General features: G+C 38.8%; 2 protein-coding genes across 43 annotated transcripts in view; one reads left to right on the top strand and one right to left on the bottom strand.

Moving 5' to 3' along the window:
- Positions 1–468, bottom strand: part of IQCB1 (IQ motif containing B1) — a 45,182-nt gene extending 44,714 nt beyond the window's left edge. For 32 of the 40 annotated variants that reach the window (XR_015164814.1, XR_015164812.1, XR_015164816.1 and 29 more), the window contains exon 1: positions 377–468. The gene's annotated coding sequence lies outside the window, so the exon portion shown is untranslated. The remainder of the gene's footprint in view (positions 1–376) is intronic. The other 8 variants (XM_086403651.1, XM_086403625.1, XM_086403670.1 and 5 more) reach the window with 1 other exon arrangement.
- Positions 65–18,804, top strand: part of EAF2 (ELL associated factor 2) — a 56,310-nt gene continuing 37,570 nt past the window's right edge. Inside the window, exons 1-2 of one of the 3 annotated variants that reach the window (XM_086403829.1) lie at positions 65–795; positions 13,769–13,863. In XM_086403829.1, coding sequence (XP_086259955.1) covers positions 690–795; positions 13,769–13,863 — 201 coding nt within the window. In that variant the 5' untranslated portion in view covers positions 65–689. The remainder of the gene's footprint in view (positions 796–13,768; positions 13,864–18,804) is intronic. The other 2 variants (XM_086403844.1, XM_086403837.1) reach the window with 2 other exon arrangements.

Below are 18,804 nucleotides of genomic sequence, written 5' to 3'. Positions count from 1 at the left end.
CACCCTCCCCTCAACCCCTCCCCCATCCCGGCACTAATACCACCTGGAACTTCCTTAGGAACATAAGGCGAAATAACTGCTGAGGTAACAGCGTTGCCCCCAGTCAGGTCCACGGACTGCGCTCTAAGGCCACGGGCTCCTTTACTCCGGATTCTAGACCCGGCTTTGGCGCTACCAGGCCTCAGACAAGACATCAGGCCTCGCGCCCACGCTCCGGCCCTCCCCCTCCTGTTTCCACACCACATCTCCTCAAAAAGGCCGGTTCTCCCGCTAATAGCTCCTAAAAGCCCGGTCACTTGGTCCAGAAGCCTGTGATCCTGCCCTCTGGGTATCCCGGGGCCGCCTCCTTCCCCAGGCGCCACTTCAAGTCGGCTACCTCATTCCCGCCTCGCGTCGCTCCACCAGAAAACTCGACTCCCAGGGTGTACCTCAGAAGCGCGGCCTCCCGGGCGCTGCGTGCGTCGCAACGCGTGAAGTTGGCGCAGGGACCAGGAGCCTCGCGGCCAAGGGGCGGGGCGCCCTTCTCCAGGAAGCCAATCAGCGCCCAGTGGGACGGCGCTAGGCTGGCGCGGGGCGGAGTCTGTGGTGGCTGCTCTAGCAGCAGCAAGCGCAGCTGGTTCGAACAGGCTGAGGTGGCAACTGGTAGTCGGCGCTAGCGGCAGAGGCAAAGTCAGAGCCGCAGGAGAAGGATGAATGGAGCAGCTGGACCTTCGCATATTGACAGCCGCGAGCGAGTTCTCAAGTTAGGGGGCAGTTTTGAGAAGCAGCCTCGCTGCGCCTTCCACACTGTGCGCTGTGAGTGAGGACGCCCGAGGGGAAAGGGAGGAGTTCTGGTTTTGGGGGTGCAGAAGCACAACCCTCTCCAAGTCGTGTTCGAACAGATCCTCTTATTCTGTGGGAGAATGGGGTGCCCTGCGCGACCCGCTGCTTTAGCCGGAAAGTGCTAGGGAGTTGGTGGAAGCAGGCAGATGGAAGCCGCAGGTGTGGATAATTCTGAGTGGAGTGATTTAAGGGAGACTAGCAGGGCTTCCCTGGTGGCTGAGACGGTAAGGAATCGGCCTGCAAAGCGGGAGACCTGGGTTCCATCCCTAGGTTGGGAAGATCCCTGGAGGAGGAAATGGCAACCCACTCCAGTATTCTTGCCTGGAAAATCCCTATGGACAGAGAAGCCTGGCAGACTACAGTCCATGGAGTCGCAGAGTTGGACACGACTGAGCGACTACGCACGACAGCAGATAGAAAGGGACGCTATGTGGGATAGGTCTGCAGAGGCGACTATGGATGGAGTCAGAGCTGACTGGTGGCCGATTCAGAGGTGGAAAGGAAGGTACAGTTGACCCTTGAACCACGTAGGGGTTAGGGGTGTCGATCTCGCGCAGTGGAAAATCCACTTATTGCTGTCTGTGCCTCAGAAACGAGGGAGTCGATACACGACTCACCCGAGGTCCAGAAGCGGAAACCGTTGGGTAGAATCAGACTCAGACTCTAGTGTTTTGATTCCATGTGTGTGACCTCTAATGGAACACATACTTCTCCCATTCTTCATTAATTTAAAGATCTGTAAGATGAAAATACAGGTACTCTATTTAGTCGGGAAAAATTCAGCATGTAAGTGGACCTGTGAATCTCAGCCCCGTGCGTGTTACTCAAGGAACAACTGTAGTAAGGTAACAAGTGGATGGGGGGCAAAGGGAAATGGCAAGGAGAATGCCTTTAGGTTGGTAGGGAAATATTCTTTCCTGTCTTCAGTTTTGGTGTCTCTGACTGATGGGGGTTCTTATTTAGTATATTTCTGGGGAAAGGTTTTTGGATCATTCTAATATCTGTATCTGTTTTGGACCCCTGATTTCATTGAGTCATTTATCAAATACTGATGATCACAGTATTGAAGGGTGCACTATTAATTTATTAGAAAGCTCTTTTGTCCTCTGGAACTACTTTTGATACATTTTCCTCTTTTATGTTGTTGAGATAGGAAATAAAACTCTTTTGCTTTAACAGTTGGATGGTGTAGATTCCAGGAAGGAAATTATAATATATTATGATTTGGTATGTAAAACATTCATTCTTTGCATAATAACCCTCATGGAATTATAGAGTGGGAAGGAAACTTTGAGATCATTGAGTCATAACCTCTTATTTTTCTGTGGCAAAATCGTAAAGTAGGTATTTTTTTCACTTCCTCTTACTACAGTATCCTTCCTTAGTGTCTCATCATTCCACCCTTCTCAGTCATTCTGTCGTAAGACTGTTTTAGAGATCTTTATAGTTTTTGCTCTGAAGTGTTTCATGCTTTGTTAAAACTCACATTCTCCTTAGGTTTGCTTAGTTGTACACAATCTGATTATCGTAACTCACAGTGAAGATATCAAGAGCCTACAGGTTTAACTCTCCAAGGATATATTTTTACATTTTATGAAAGGGTTTTATTAAGCAAAATTAATATCCAGTTGATAGAATAAATGGGGGAATATTTGCAAACAGATCTTCAACACTGACCCTTCTTTACCACATTTTGTCTAGAGAGAGCTAGTGCTGGCTGTGCAGTTTCTCTCCTTCAGTTCCATTTTCCAAAAGTCTGGTAGAGTTTTATCTGGTTTCTCCACGCCTTTCTCTCAAATAATATCTTCCTTCTCCTTTCCTCTTCTTTCTCAGGTTTCCAGTCATCATAGTATTAATTTTTAAAATTATGTTTTAAGATTATACAAATTTGCTGAAGACTTGATTTTCATGACACTTGGGTATATCTTTTTAAGGGCATAAAACCCAAATTAAGTGAAAAAGAAATAGACTTCGAAAAGTGCTTTGCATATGCCTTAAAGTCTTTTGTTTATAAAAGTTCTCAGGATGCTGGAATTGTGTCTTCAGAATCAGGTATTGGATGATCCAGTTACAAGAATGAAAATAAACAGAACAGCAATGGTAGTAACCACAATAAACCGAGGTGTTTGAATATACTTTTAATCCTGTGGAAGACATTAGAAAGGTGTTCATCCCTTAGTTTTTTTCTTGTTGAAGCAGACAGAACCTTTCTAGATTTATTAAAATAAAACTAGTCATTATCCTTGAGGACTGGTTCATTTCCCATGTGATTCTTACCCCATTAAAGATTCAGAGTAAGTGATGAAAACTATAGACTTTCTTACAGGCAAGTGGACATCATTTGTTTATTTTAAAAGAGTATGCATTTTCTTTCTGGAAAACAAAAATGTTTATTATTTTTAATTATCACTACTATGCATAAAGATATTTTTTTCTGAAGGAGATTGATGGAGAACTGTTTCTATTTTTAAAAAAATATATTCATGTTTAGGCTCAGTAATGAAGTAGAACAGAAATACACACATAATATATTAATTTCAACTTTTCTATTAACTATGTAATTTAGAAAATTCACTTTAAATTGCTGAGCTTATCTTATCTATAGAATGAAGCAATAAATTCAGCATTCTCTAATTTTTTTATTATAATTATGAAATATTCTTAAATTGATAGATATGTGAAAAATACTGAAAAATATTTTCAGTATCAGTTTTACATAATGCTCAAAGCTTTCATTTATCCCCTAAATGTAAATATCTTTATAATCTTCTAAGGATTTTAACAGGTAAGGTTGTGAAATACATATTAAAAGTATCATAATTTTTAAGAATATATATTAGCATTTTTTAAAAAATAAAAGTTTTTATTTATTTAAAAGGTTTTTATTGAAACAAAGCTGATATATGTTAGTTTCAGGTGTCCTATATAATGACTTTATATTTGCATACATTATGAAATGATCACCACCATAAATCTAGTAACCATTTGTCCCCATACAAAGTTATAATAATATTATTGACCATGTTCCTTATGCTGTGTATTATATCCTCAATACTTGTTATATCCTCAATACTTGTTTATTATGTAACTGGAGGTTTGTACCTCTTAATCCCCTTCTGGGTGGGCCTAATTTATAACAAACACTCAAATCAGTGTGACTTGGAAGACAGTCAGTCAGTTCACTCAGTTCAGTCACTCAGTCATGTCCGACTCTTTGTGATCCCATGAATCTCAGCACACCAGGCCTCCCTGTCCATCACCAACTCCCGGAGTTTACCCAAACTCATGTCCATCAAATCGGTGATGCCATCCAGCCATCTCATCCTCTGTCGTCCCCTTCTTCTCCGGCCCACAATCCCTCCCAGCATCAGGGTCTTTTCCAATGAGTCAACTCTTCACATGAGGTGGCCAAAGTATTGGAGTTTCAGCTTCAGCATCAGTCCTTCCAATGAACACCCAGGACTGATGTCCTTTAGGATGGTTGGATCTCCTTGCAGTCCAAGGTACTCTCAAGAGTCTTCTCCAACACCACAGTTCAAAAGCATCAATTCTTCAGCGCTTGGCTTTCTTCACAGTCCAACTCTCACATGCATACACAACCACTGGAAAAACCATAACCTTGATTAAACAGACTTTTGTTGGCAAAGTATCTGTTTTTAGGTAATTGGGTAATTATGCCTATTCAATACACTTAGGTTTTGGAAAAACCTGGATGTGAATTCTGACCTTCACCACCTATGTATGTAATATAACTTTGGAACATTCTCTGAGTTTTCAGTCTCAGTTTTTTAGATGTAAAATGATAGTAATAGCATTTACATTTCAGAATTTCAGAATTAAATAAGATAGTATAAACAACCTAGCATGGTGTTTGGTACATGGTAGAGTATAAATAGTAGTCACCGTTATTCTCGAAGGTTATATTCAAATGTGTATGAGGAGTGCCAGTAAATGTAATTTATTTAGACTTTCAGAAAGCATTTATCAGGGCTTGGCAGTAAAACCTATCAAAAGATAGCTGGCATGTGGTAGGGAAGATGTGGGGTGCTCTATAAATGATAAACCAAATGCTTAACTGCAGATGCCTCACTGGGTAGAAGCGTTTAAGTAATAGGACTCCCTAGAACAAGTGCTGAATTTGGGCTAGCACTAGTTTTGCAATTTATATCCAGATAAGTGAATAAAGATTGAAATTCCTAAGTTTGTAAATGACACCATTTTTTGCTGTCGTAAAATGATGAGCTCATGGACAGTGACTGCAGGAAGACTGTGAGGCACCAAGTGGAGCCATTCCTAAAAAAGTGGTTGTTAAGCTTTGGTGTGAGAAAATATTAGAGAGTACAGTAATGAACATACGATTGAAATTATATTCACAGTAATGTTCTTCTGATTAGTGTAGTATAACGGAAAGGGTATGTATTTTGGAGTTAGTTGAATTAGTTCAACTCTCAGGAAATAAATTTATGATACTAATTGTGGGCTCCTTTGTGAAGATACTGACATTGTGTGATGCTACAGCCAAAACAGTCAAAAAGTAACAGAAAAGTATTGAAAACAAAACAGGAAATGGTTTTCTACTCTTAATGTGGTATAAGTAATTGTGTTGTAAACTTGAAGAAAATAATACAGGTGAAGGAAATCCAGAGAAAATAAACAAATGATAAAATTAGTAGTGGGGTTTCCAAACCAAGAAAAACTGAAAGAAATAAACTTCTTAGTCTGGAATCATAGCAACTTAAACATTAGAAAGCATATGCAAAGTATGACATGAGATTATTCAATAAATTCTGTAATTTTAGAGCTCTATTTAACCCCTTGAAACACAAAAGTTGCATACTTTAAAAGAAATTTATTGTGTGAGGTAAATAAAAGATAATACTATTTAATATAAACAAGTAAAAAGTGGAATTTATTAATTCCAACAGTAATCATTAGAAATGTAGATTCAGAATAGTTCAGAATAGTGTTGATAGACTTATTGATTATAAATTCCAGCTTATCATTAAGCAAAGCTACAGGTGTGTTGAGTACATTTATGTATGTTATGTGTATCTCATATACTATAGGCATTTATTCATAGACTTTTAAGGGCTTGTGAATCCCCTGAAATTATATAGTATTTGATATGTTTTTTTCATAAATGCATTTTTATGCAAACAGGATCTATAGCTGGTCTATAATTTTCATCAGATTCCCAAAGGGACTTACGACTATTGCTCATCTCCTATCACCAACCCCGAGACACACACATATATACAAAAGTTCAGAGCTGTGGATCTAAAGCAAAGAAGATAGAAGGGTAGAGTATAATATAGAACGGTGTGGTCACTCACCTAGAGCTAGACATCCTGGAGTGTGAAGTCAAGTGGACTTAGAAAGCATTACTACAAACAAAGTTAGTGGAGGTGATGGAATTCCAGCTGAGCTATTTCAAATCCTAAATGATGATGTTATTAAAGTGCTGCACTCAATATGCCAGGAAATTTGGAAAACTCAGCAGTGGCCACAGGACTGGAAAAGGTCAGTTTTCATTCCAGTCCCAAAGAAGGGCAATGCCAAAGAATGTTCAAACTACCATACAATTGCACTTATTTCACATACTAGTAAGAATATGCTCAAAATCCTTCAATCTAGTCTTCAGCAGTACATGAACTGAGAACTTCCAGATGTACAAGCTAGATTTAGAAAAGGAAGAAGAGCTAACATTTGTTGGATCATAGAGAAAACAAGGGAATTTCAGAAAAACATCTGCTGCTTTGATTATGCTAAAGCCTTTGACTGTGTGGATCACAGCAAACTGTGGAAAATTCTTAAAGAGATCAGAATACCAAACCACCTTATCTCTCTCTTGAGAAACCTGTATGCAGGTCAAGAAGCAACAGTTAGAACTAGACATGGAATAACTAATTGGTTCTAAATTGAGAAAGGAATACATCAAGGCTGTATATTGTCACCCTGCTTATTTAACTTATATACAGAGTACATCATGCAAAATGACAGACTGGGCCAGATTCATAGCCCTTAAAAGCCTATGAATAAATGCCAGACTAATGGCAGAAACTGAAGAGAAACTGAAGAGTCTGTTGAGGGTAAAAGAGGAAAGTGTAAAAGCTGGCTTGAGACTCAACATTTAAAAAAAAATTAAGATCATGGCATCTGGTTTTATCACTTCATGGCAAATAGAAGAGGAAAAAGTGAAAACAGTGACAGATTTTATTTTCTTGGGCTCCCAAATCACTACAGATGGTAACTGCAGCCATGAAATTAAAAGACACTTGCTCTGTGGAAGGAAAACTGCCAAACCTAGATAGAGTATTAAAAAGAAGAGACATAACTTTGCCCCAAAAGTCCATATTGTCAAAGCTATGGTTTTTCCAGTAGTCATGTATGCATGTGAGTGTTGGATAATAAGGAAGGCTGAGCACTGAAAAATGGATGCTTTTGAATTGTGGTGCCAGAGAAGACTCTTGAGACTCTTTTGGATTGCCAAGAAGATCAAACCAGTCAATCCTAAAAGAAATCAACCCTGAATGTTCACTGGAAAACTGATGCTGAAGGTGAAAGTCCAATACTTAAACTTGATTCAAACAGCCACCTGATGCTGAGAAAGATGGAATGCAAAAGGAGAAGGGGGAGACAGAGGACAGATAATTACATAGCATCACCAACTCAGTGGTTATGAATCTGAGCAAGTTCTAGGAGACAGCAGGGGACAGAAGGGCCTGGCGTGCTGCGTGCTGCAGGGGTCACAAAAAGTTGAACACAACTTAGCGACTGAACAAGAATAGTGGCTTAAGATCCTGAGTTATCTTTTACTGGCTTCATTACTTAGAGGAGTTCACCATCAGTAAAATTTGGGTGAGAATATTAAAATCAAAATGTTGTTGTGAAGATCGAAAGTAATGATATAAAGAAAAAGAATCAGTTTTTAAACACTAAAATAGAGATTATAGATTTATAGCCTACTGGCAGATTTTGACTTTACAGATGTTTTGTTTGACCCCCACAGATGTTGTTTTAACATGAATTAGTTGTAAATCCTAAAAATCAAGATCCTTTATACAAAAATATGGATTACGAATGCCAAGTTGGTTTATTTCTCTTCCTTGGTTTTTATCTCATCACAACAAAAATTGGAAACAAGGGACTAAACCCCATTCCAGACACACCCAGGAGAGCTCACAGATATGCTACAAAAATAACCACAGAGACTATTCCAACTCCTGCACACAGCACCCTTGGCACATAGTGGATACAAACTAACCACAGGCACATCTCCAAGTAACCTTAGGCAGCTAGGAGCCCTTTAAGGGTTCGTAAATATTCTACACATACATATATCTGATCATAACAGATGAAATTGTGAGAAGACATACACAACAGAGTCTGTTGTTATATAACTTGCAGTTGCCAGTTGGCCTTGAGTGTATGCCCATTTGTATTTCCTTTCCTTGACTGGTGGTAGGTACAAGCCCTATTTTGCACTGGGCACAACCAAAAGGAGGAGACAGGAAGTATAAAAAGAGGAAGCCAACAGGGATGAGGAAGACAGCCGCTTTGGGATCAGCCTGCTCCCATGTCTTGGGAGTGTCTGTCTAATAGAAAATCTGTCTGTTTGAGTGGAACTGAGCTGTAACTTGTCTGTTGTTTTAAACCCTTTAGTCCATTGTTCCACATTTTTGTTTTAGAGGTCAGCTTGCATCCTTTTTGGATAGGCCACCCCTCATTGCTCGTGCCCAACTTCGTACCTAACACCAGCTTCTCTTTTGAAAAAATCAGAAGATGACAACAGTGAAGGAATTCTATATCAGAATTATTATCAAACATTGATGTATACTGATGTGAATTAGTTTTAAGTGATTTTCATATCTTAGTTTTTTAAACTTATTTATTTTTAATTGAAGGATAACTGCTTTACAATGTTGTGTTGGTTTCTGCCATACATCAACATGAACCAGCCATAGGTATACATATGTCTCCTCCCTCTTCAACCTCTCTCCTACCTCCCATCCCATCTCAACCCTCTAGGTTGTCACAAAGCACCGGGTTTGAGTTCTCTGCCTCATACAGCAAATTCCCACTGGCTCTCTGTTTTACATATGGTAATATATATGTTTCCATGCTCCTCTCCCAATTTGTCCAGCCCTCTCCTTCCCCCACTTTGTCCACAAGTCTGTTCTCCATGTCTGTGTCTCTGTTGCCACTGTGCAAATAGGTTCATCAGCATCACTTTTCTAGATTCCATGTATATGTGTTAGTATACAATATTTGTTTTTCTCTTTTTGACTTATTTCACTCTGTATAACAGGCTCTAGGTTCATCTACCTCATTAGAACTGACTCAAATCTCAAATGCATTCCTTTTTATGGCTAAGTAAATTCCCTTGTGTGTATGTGTGTGTGTGTATGTGTATATATATATATATATATATATATATATATATCACAGTCCATTCATCTGTCCATGGACATCTAGGTTCCTTCCATGTCCTAGCTATTGTAAATAGCGCTGCAGTGAACATTGCTGCTGCTGCTAGTCGCTTCAGTCGTGTCCGACTCTATGTGATCCTATAGACGGCAGCCCACCAGGCTCCCCTGTCCCTGGGATTCTCAAGGCAAGAACACTGGAGTGGGTTTCCATTTCCTTCTCCAATGCATGAAAGTGAAAAGTGAAAGTGAAGTCGCTCAGTTGTGTCTGACTCTTAGCGACCCCATGGACTGCAGCCTACCAGGCTCCTCCATCCATGGGATTTTCCAGGCAAGAGTACTGGAGTGGGGTGCCATTGCCTTCTCCGCAATGAACATTGGGGTACGTATATCTTTTTCAATTATGGTTTTCTCAGAGTGTATGTGCAGGAGTGGGATTGCTGGGTCATGTGGTATTTCTATTCCTAGTTTTTTAAGGAATCTCCATAGTGTTCTTCATAGTGGCTACATCAATTTACACTCCCACAAATAATTCAGGAGGGTTCCCTTTTCTCCACACTCTATCCAATATTTATTAGTTTTAGATTTTTTGATGATGGCCATTCTGTCTGGCGTGAAGTGATAACCTCATTGTAGTTTTGATGTGCATTTCTCTACTGATAAGCAATATTAAGCATGTTTTCATGTGTGTATTAGCCATCTGTATGTCTTCTTTGGAGAAATGTCTGTTTCAACTTTTTGATTGGGTGGTTTGTTTTTCTGTTCTTGAGCTACATGAGCTGCTTGTGTATTTTGAATATCCTTTGTCAGTTGTTTCATTTGCTATTATTTTCTCTCATTCTGAGGACTGTCTTTTCACCTTTTTTTATCATTTCCTTTGCTGTGCAAAAGCTTTTCAGTTTAATTAGGTCACACTTGTTTATTCTAGTTTTTATTTCCAATACTCTAGAAGGTGGGTCATAGAGGATCTGCTGTGATTTATGTCAAAGTGTTCTCTGCCTATATTTTCCTCTAAGAGTTTTATAGTTTTTCGTCTTAATGTTTAGATCTTTAATCTAGTTGGAGTTTCTCTTTGTGTTCTTTGAGGTTTCTAAGCTTGTTTAGTATGTGAAATACTTATATCTCAGCATCCTAAGTTCATGTAGGTGATATATTTTAATGACATACTTTAATCCAAAATGAAAGCTTATTTTAATTTCTTATGAAGTGGCAGATTTGGTTAAATTTACACATCTTTTAGTGGTTTATATATCCATGAGAAACTCAAGCTGTTAAAATAAATAAGCTTTCTTTAAAGTTTCCCCATGAATATGTGTTTGCTGTATTTTCATTCATTTCATATTCTGCTAGCATAGCAGAATTGCTTGGTTCCCTGTTGGCTCAGAAGGTAAAGAATCTACCTGCAATGCTGGAGACCAGGGTTCGTTCCCTGGGTTAGGAAGATCCCCTGGAGAAGGAGATGGCTACCCACTCCAGTATTCTTGCCTAGAGAATTCTATGGACACAGGAGCCTGGTGGGCTACAGTCCATGGATCGCAAAGAGTCGGACACGACTGAGCGACTAACTCTCTCACTTTTCCACAGGACAGCAGACAAGTGGTAGTAGGAGATCAAGGTGGTTTAAGAAGAATTTAGGGGAAAACAACAACCTGAACATAACAAACTGTGGAAAGCTCTTCAGTTCAGTTCAGTCACTCAGTCGTGTCCAACTCTTTGTGATTCCATGAATTGCAGCACGCCAGACCTCCCTGTCTATCACCAACTCCCAGAGTTCACCCAAACCCATGTCCATCGAGTCGGTGATGCCATCCAGCCATCTCATCCTCTGTCGTCCCCTTTTCCTCCTGCCCCAAATCCCTCCCAGCATCAGAGTCTTTTCCAATGAGTCAACTCTTCGCATGAGGTGGCTAAAGTACTGGAGCTTCAGCTTTAGCATCATTCCTTCCAAAGACCTGATCTCCTTTAGAATGGAATGGTTGGATCTCCTTGCAGTCCAAGGGACTCTCAAGAGTCTTCTCCAACACCACAGTTCAAAAGCATCAATTCTTCAGCACTCAGCTTTCTTCACAGTCCAACTTTCACATCCATACATGACCATTGGAAAAACAATAGCCTTGACTAGATGGACCTTTGTTGACAATGTCTCTGCTTTTGAATATGCTATCTAGGTTAGTCATAACTTTCCTTCCAAGGAGTAAGCATCTTAATTTCATGGCTGCAGTCACCATCTGCAGTGATTTTGGAGCCCAGAAAAATAAAGTCTGACACTGTTTCCACTGTTTCCCCATCTGATTTCCCATGACGTGATGGGACCAGATGCCATGATCGTTTTCTGAATGTTGAGCTTTAAGCCAACTTTTTCACTCTCCACTTATACTTTCACAAGAGGCTTTTTAGTTCCTCTTCGCTTTCTGCCATAAGGGTGGTGTCATCTGCATATCTGAAGTTATTGATATTTCTCCCAGCAATCTTGATTCCAGCTTGTGCTTCTTCCAGCCCAACGTTTCTCATGATGTACTCTGCACATAAGTTAAATAAGCAGGGTGACAATATACAGCCTTGACATATTCCTTTTCCTATTTGGAACCAGTCTGTTTTCCATGTTTGGTTCTAACTGTTGCTTCGTGACCTGCGTATAGGTTTCTCAAGAGGCAGGTCAGGTGGTCTGGTATTCCCATCTCTTTCAGAATTTTCCGCAGTTTATTGTGATCCACACAGTCAAAGGCTTTGGAATAGTCAATAAAGGAGAAATTGATGTTTTTCTGGAACTCTCTTGCTTTTTCGATGATCCAGTGGATGTTGGCAATTTGATCTGTGGTTCCTCTGCCTTTTCTAAAACCAGCATGAACATCTGGAAGTTCACGGTTCACGTATTGCTGAAGCCTGACTTGGAGAATTTTGAGCATTACTTTACTAGCGTGTGAGATGAGTGCAGTTGTGTGGTAGTTTGAGCATTCTTTGGCATTGCCTTTCTTTGGATTGGAATGAAAACTAATCTTTTCCAATCCTGTGGCCACTGCTGAGTTTTCCAAATTTGCTTGCATATTGAGTGCAGCACTTTCACAGCATCATCTTTCAGGATTTGAAATAGCTCAACTGTAATTCCATCACCTCCTAGCTTTGTTCAGAGATGGAAATACCAGACCATCTGACTTGTCTCCTGAGAAACCTGTATGCAGGTCAAGAAGCAACAGTTAGAACCCTGCATGGAACAACTGACTAGTTCCAGATTGAGAAAGGAGTACAAAAGGGCTGTCTGCTGTCAGTCTGTTTGTTTAACCTATACACTGAGCACATCATGAAAAAGGCCAGGCTGGATGAATTACAAGCTGGAATCAAGATAGGTGGGAGAAACATCAATAACCCAGATATGTGGATAATACCACTCTAATGGCAGAAAGCAAAGAGGAACTAAAGAGCCTCTTGATGAGGGTGAAGGAGGAGAGTGAAAGAGCTGGCTTAAAATTAAATATTAAAAAAAGTAAGATCGTGGCATCTGGCCCCATTACTTCATGGCAAATAGAAGTGGAATAGGTGGATGTATCGTGACAGATTTCCTCCTCTTGGGCTCTAAAATCACTGTGGATGGTGACTGCGGCCATTAAATCAGAAGACAGTTTCTTCTTGGCTGGAAGGCTATGACAAACCTAGATAGTGTGTTGAAAAGCAGAGACATTACTCTGCCAATGAAGGTCCGTATAGTCAAAGCTGTGGTCTTCCCAGTGGTCATGTACAGTTGTGAGATTTGTACCGTAAAGAAGGCAGAATGTCAAAGAATTGATGCCTTCACACTGTGGTGCTAGAGAAGACTCCTGAGAGCCCCTTGGATTGCAAGGATATCAAAGCAGTCAATCTTGAGGGAAATCAGTCCTGAATACTCATTGGAAGGACTGATGCTGAAGCAGAAACTCCAGTATTTTGGTCATCTGATATGAACAGCCGACTCACTGGAGAAGTCCCTGATACTGGGAAAAATTGAGGGGAAGAAGAGGGCTTCAGAGGATGACGTGGCTGGTAAGCATCACCAGTGCAATGGACATGAACTTGGGCAAACTTTGGGATATGGTGAGGGACAGGGAAAGCTGGCATGTTGCAGTCCATGGCGTTACAAAGAGTCAGACACGACTGTGCAACTGAACAACCACAAAAACCTGAAAGTTGAAAATGTTCTACTGACAATTGATTTTAGCAAATTGTGAAGACACTGACATTATTTGATTTTTAGCAGTGGAACATCTTAGTTTGGATGATCTTGATATAAACAGATTCTAAGGGATCATGATGTTGAGGAATACTGTTTTAGAGTGTAGTTATTTCTTTTTTTTTCTCAGAATTATATATACAGAAAAACTGGATTGTATTCTATTTGTTTATTTTTAATAATAAGACTCTTCTAATCCATTTTAATTACTGGCTGCCGGAAAAAGATTTATCACTCTGAAACATGCTCATTTTTTGATATCCACATATTTCAGGTATTATTCCATCTTATAAAAAACTGTATCTGTATGTATTTTTAGATGACTTCAAACCTGCCTCTATTGACACTTCTTGTGAAGGAGAGCTTGAAGTTGGCAAAGGTGAACAGGTGACAATTACTTTACCAAATATAGAAGTGAGTATATATATTAATATTTAAACTGAAGAGATTTTTAATAGAATTTTTACTAAATTTAAATGAAAATAATTGCACAGTTAATATAGTGATGATCAGTTAAAGTAATTAATAAATACAGCAAAGCAAAAAATCTTAATCTATCTTAAATAAAACAATATTAAAATGCTTGAAACCTTAAACTTTACTTTGTAATTTTCAAGAACTATCTTATTAAATGATGTGAAACAATTAGAGATCTAAACATATTTATTAAATCAGTATTATGAACCAGATTTTGTACTACAAATTAGGAATAATAACATATCCTCTGCCACCTAGTCCTAATTTGTTATAGCAGACAGGCACATGAACATCTAGTGCTATAGATTAGAGCGCTGATAAAATTCTGTTTAAGCATGTGAACATAATTAAATGCTCTGCCTGGTGGAATCTTGAAAGGCTTCACAAAGCAGATGCTATTTGGGCCAAGACTTAAAGGACAGGTGGAATTTCACCAGTTATAAGAGGAATAGAATATTCTAGGCAAAAGGAACAATATGTGAAAGGTTTCTATGGAGAAAGGACTAGAATTTTGTGACTAAATGAATGCATGTAGTAAATTACAGAATGATGAGAAATGATTGATATGAGACTGGAAAGGTATAATTGGGATCAGATTATAAAGAATCTTTTATTTGTAATATAGAATTTGAAGTTTATCCCATAGCTATTAGAGAACCATTAGAGGTTTTTAGAGTTCCCCTGATGGCTCAGTGGGTAAAGAATATGCCTGCAAATCAGAAGTCACAGGAGACAAGGGTTCAGTTCCTGGATCAGGAAGATCCCTTGGAGAAGGGAATGGCAACCCTCTCCAGTATTCTTGCCTGGGAAATTCCATGGACAGAGCATGGGTTGCAAAGAGATTGAGCATGAGTTAGTCATGACTGAGCGACTAACACTTCACTTTCAGAGGTTTTTAAGCAGAGAAATAACATGGTTAGATTTGTGCTTTAGGAGTGAATGTAGCAATAACTTACTTAGGGAATGGGTTGGTAAAGAGAGAGACTAGGTCAGGGGGCCTTAACCAAAAGTTTTGCCCATTTCAAAAATCTTCAGATGTTATCAAATATTGTTTACATTGTATGCTCTAGTTTTCTCAATCCTTGAGTTAGAAATTTCTCAGCATGCATCTTGTTTCTTTTATACTCATTTGATCTATTCTCAAAGAAAACCAAGATTGTAAATTGATAGTTTAACATAGAAAACACCAGACTTTCTGAGATTTTTTTTCCTTTGTCTTGTTTAATTTTTGTAATAGGAATGGTTTTGTGCTAGTTCATCCACATTCTCTTATATACATTTATGAGATGGCTTGTCATGGTTAGAGATATAGCCAGTAAGCTCTCTATCCTCTATCTAGCCTTCCATCTTTTTCTTTTTAGCAGCCAACACTATGTATTGAGACCTCACTTTTATGTCAGACTGTATCAGTTGGTGCCTGTGAAGTTTTCCCTAATGTTAATTAAATTCATAGGGGCATTTTATTGTATGTTTCTCATATGCTCCCTTAGAAACTGAAGGAAATTAAAAATAGATTTCAGTGTGAAACAGTGTAGATAAGTAAGCCTTTGCATTACTCTGTTATTAAAAAGTGTTCAGATTCTGGTGTCTCTAAAATAGTTAGGAAATTAAGTACCCAGTAATCTAAGGCTTTTTTTGCTTTGTGAGGTTTATTAAAGAAAAACCTAAATTTAAAATGTATTGAAAAACATCAGGTGGTTTTTCCCACATAATATACAGCACAGCAAAAACAAAACAAAACAAAAACAAAAAACAGAGGTAGACTAGATGTGGTAGGTGTCCTAAAAAATATTACCGTTTAATGAGAAAGATAGGAGATAATTGATTAAAGTTTCATAATGTAAGGAACTATCATAAAGGTATACACAGAATATTATGGGATTACAAAGAAGGGGTCATTCAGCCTGGAGAGGGAAAGGAGACATTGGGAATGCTGTCTTGGAGGATGAGTTGAAATTACCCAGGTGAAAGAAAGAGAGAAGGACTTCTTAGGCAGAGAAAAGAAAGATATGGGCTACAACAAAGCAACAAAAAAGTCTGTTACATTTGAAGAACTACATATAGGCCACTATGGCTAGGTAAGAAAGGGTGCCTATAAGGACATAGTGGGAGATGGAAAGATATTTAGGAATCAGATAAAGAAGGGCCTATTGTGTAATGCAAAAGAATTTGAATTTTATCCTGTACTGTGACTCTCACATAGCTGAAATGGAAAAGAATTGTTAAAATTACTGTTTGCTAAGAGCAGTTTTTTTTTTTTTTTTCTCCAGGGCATACAGTCTGTAAACAATTGTGAATAAGACTGGAAACTATATTCTCAAATTTTGTGGCGTTTTCCTCCTTCATTTGGCTTCCCTGATAGCTCAGTTGGTAAAGAATCTGCCTGCAATGCAGGAGACCCCAGTTCAATTCCTCGTTTGGGAAGATCCCCTGGAGAAGGGAAAGGCTACCTATTCCAGTATTCTGGCCTGGAGAATTCCATGGACTGTATAGTCTATGGGGTCACAAAGAGTTGGACACAGATTCCTTTCACTTTCCTCCTTCATTAAAGAACTTTAGGTAGGAGCTTTACATTCCTTCACTTTTCTTAATTTTGTGGGTGTTTGTAGAAATGTATTGATTATTAATTTGAGGCATTTAGATTCTCCTGTTTTCTTTATCAACTTATTTTCATCATCTTGGTGAAAATGCCTAGAAGCTTGGAGGCATTCCATAAAATAGAACTTTTATTATTCTTTTAAGAATACCTTAAGATTCTGGTGGTTCTTTGATAGGGTAAATTTTCTCATTTTCATTTCTCTAGGTTTTCTTTGATAGTTTGAATAAAAATTAACACTCTTAAGGGAGTCAGCATTGGGCATTTACAAGTCTCTCATTTTTACAAAAAACTCTCTATGTTTGACTGCTATAAAATTTCAAAATGTTGAATTTTGAAAGGAAAAAAGATACTTGACTACTAATGATTTGTCACTGGTGCTGTCCAAGTCTGGGATATGTTTAGTGTTATCTTGTGAGGTACTTTTGTGGGCTTCAGTGAAATAGCCCACAGGAAACTTCCAGGTACACGTCATATTATGCAATGAATGTATGTCTAGTGGTTGCTCAACAACTCTAGCTCTCACACCCTGGACATGTGAGAGTTCATTATGTCTGATGGCTACATGCCTTTGACTCTGTTGGTCAAAGTCCCTTCCAAGATGAATATAGTCTGATTCTTTGCTTTAAGTTTACATAGCTCACTTGGGAAAGTAGCCCACCACATTCTTGGAACTTTAGCTTATTTTAGGACTAGAGCCCTATTTTAATGTCCTATTACAATTATACTTTTAAATGAAGTATATCTTTTATCATTGTATAATAAACCTTTTTTACCTTGTTTTTGTGATTTTAAGCTTAAATATCACCTTGTTTAATATTAATTTTGCCACCTTTGCATTCTTTTTATTTGCATGTTCATGGAATCTTAGTGTCTTTTACTTTTATTTACTTACATTTTTAAGTATACCTTTTATTAATGGAATATTCTGTGTTTCAGTTTTATACCTAATTTGCACTTTCTATTTTTATTAGGAGAATTCTATCCACATTTAGTTCAAAGTTGATATACTTGATTTTTATTTCTGTTATGTTATAGTATATATATATATATGTATATATATTCAGTTCAGTTCAGTTCAGTCACTCAGTCGTGTCCAACTCTTTGAGACCCCATGAATCGCAGCACGCCAGGTTCCCTATCTGAGTGAACTCCTGGAGTTCACTCAGACTCAGGTCCATTGAGTCTGTGATGCCATCCAGCCATCTCATCCTCTTGTCGTCCCCTTCTCCTCCTGCCCCCAATCCTCCCAGCATCAAGGTCTTTTCCAGTGAGTCAACTCTTCGCATGAGGTAGCCGAAGTATTGGAGTTTCAGCTTCAGCATCAGTCCTTCCAAAGAACACCCAGGACTGATCTCCTTTAGAATGGACTGGTTGTATCTCCTTGCAGTCCAAGGGACTCTCAAGAGTCTTCTCTAACACCACAGTTCAAAAGCATCAGTTCTTCGGCACTCAGCTTTCTTCACAGTCCAGCTCTCACATCCACACATGACCACTGGAAAAACCATAGCCTTGACTAGACAGACCTTTGTAGGCAAAGTAATGTCTCTGCTTTTGAATATGCTATCTAGGTTGGTCATAACTTTCCTTCCAAGGAGTAAACATCTTTTAATTTCATGGCTGCAGTCACCATCTGCAGTGATTTTGGAGCCCCCAAAAATAAAGTCTGACACTGTTTCCATTGTTTCCCCATTTATTTCCCACGAAGTGATGGGACTGGGTGCCATGATCTTAGTTTTCTGAATGTTGAGCTTTAAGCCAAGTTTTAATTTGTTTTCTCTTTTTGTTAATAAGAGAATAAGATCTCAATAAGATGTTTATGAAGCATCTCTTCTTTTTTCTTTTTCTCTTTGTTTTCCCTCATGTTACTTTGGGAGTACTATTGTGCTCTTCCACTCTATTACTGATTCCTTTCCTTTCCTGTTATTCACCATCCAAAGTGCTCAGATTTGCCTGTCAGGAGATGGAAAACAAAACTAGAAGGAAAGAAGGAAGGAGGGTAGCAATAATCTAGGTGAGCTGATAATTGCGTTCTGAAGTGTTCAGCAGTTATTCAGAAGCAAAGAGAGTTCATATGCTTAGGAGTTTCCTGGCACCTTAGTAGTTTAATACCCCTTTCTTCAGACCTGAAGTAAGGTCAGAAATTGAAGTTGAAAATAAGAGTGGTGCTCAATTTAATGAGCAAAAAAGTTTAATTAAAAAACTTTATTTGCAATCTTCCTGGTGATCTGATGGTTGAGAATCTGCCTTGCAATGCAGGGGACATGGGTTTGATCTGTGGT

This window comes from Bos grunniens, chromosome 1 (genome assembly GCF_055505025.1).
Source record: "Bos grunniens cultivar Pamir isolate PY7600 chromosome 1, Bosgru_T2T1.0, whole genome shotgun sequence".
NCBI classification, from domain to species: domain Eukaryota; kingdom Metazoa; phylum Chordata; class Mammalia; order Artiodactyla; family Bovidae; genus Bos; species Bos grunniens.
The sequence above is the reverse complement of the archived record's forward strand: the minus strand, read 5'-3'. Positions and strand labels throughout refer to the sequence as shown.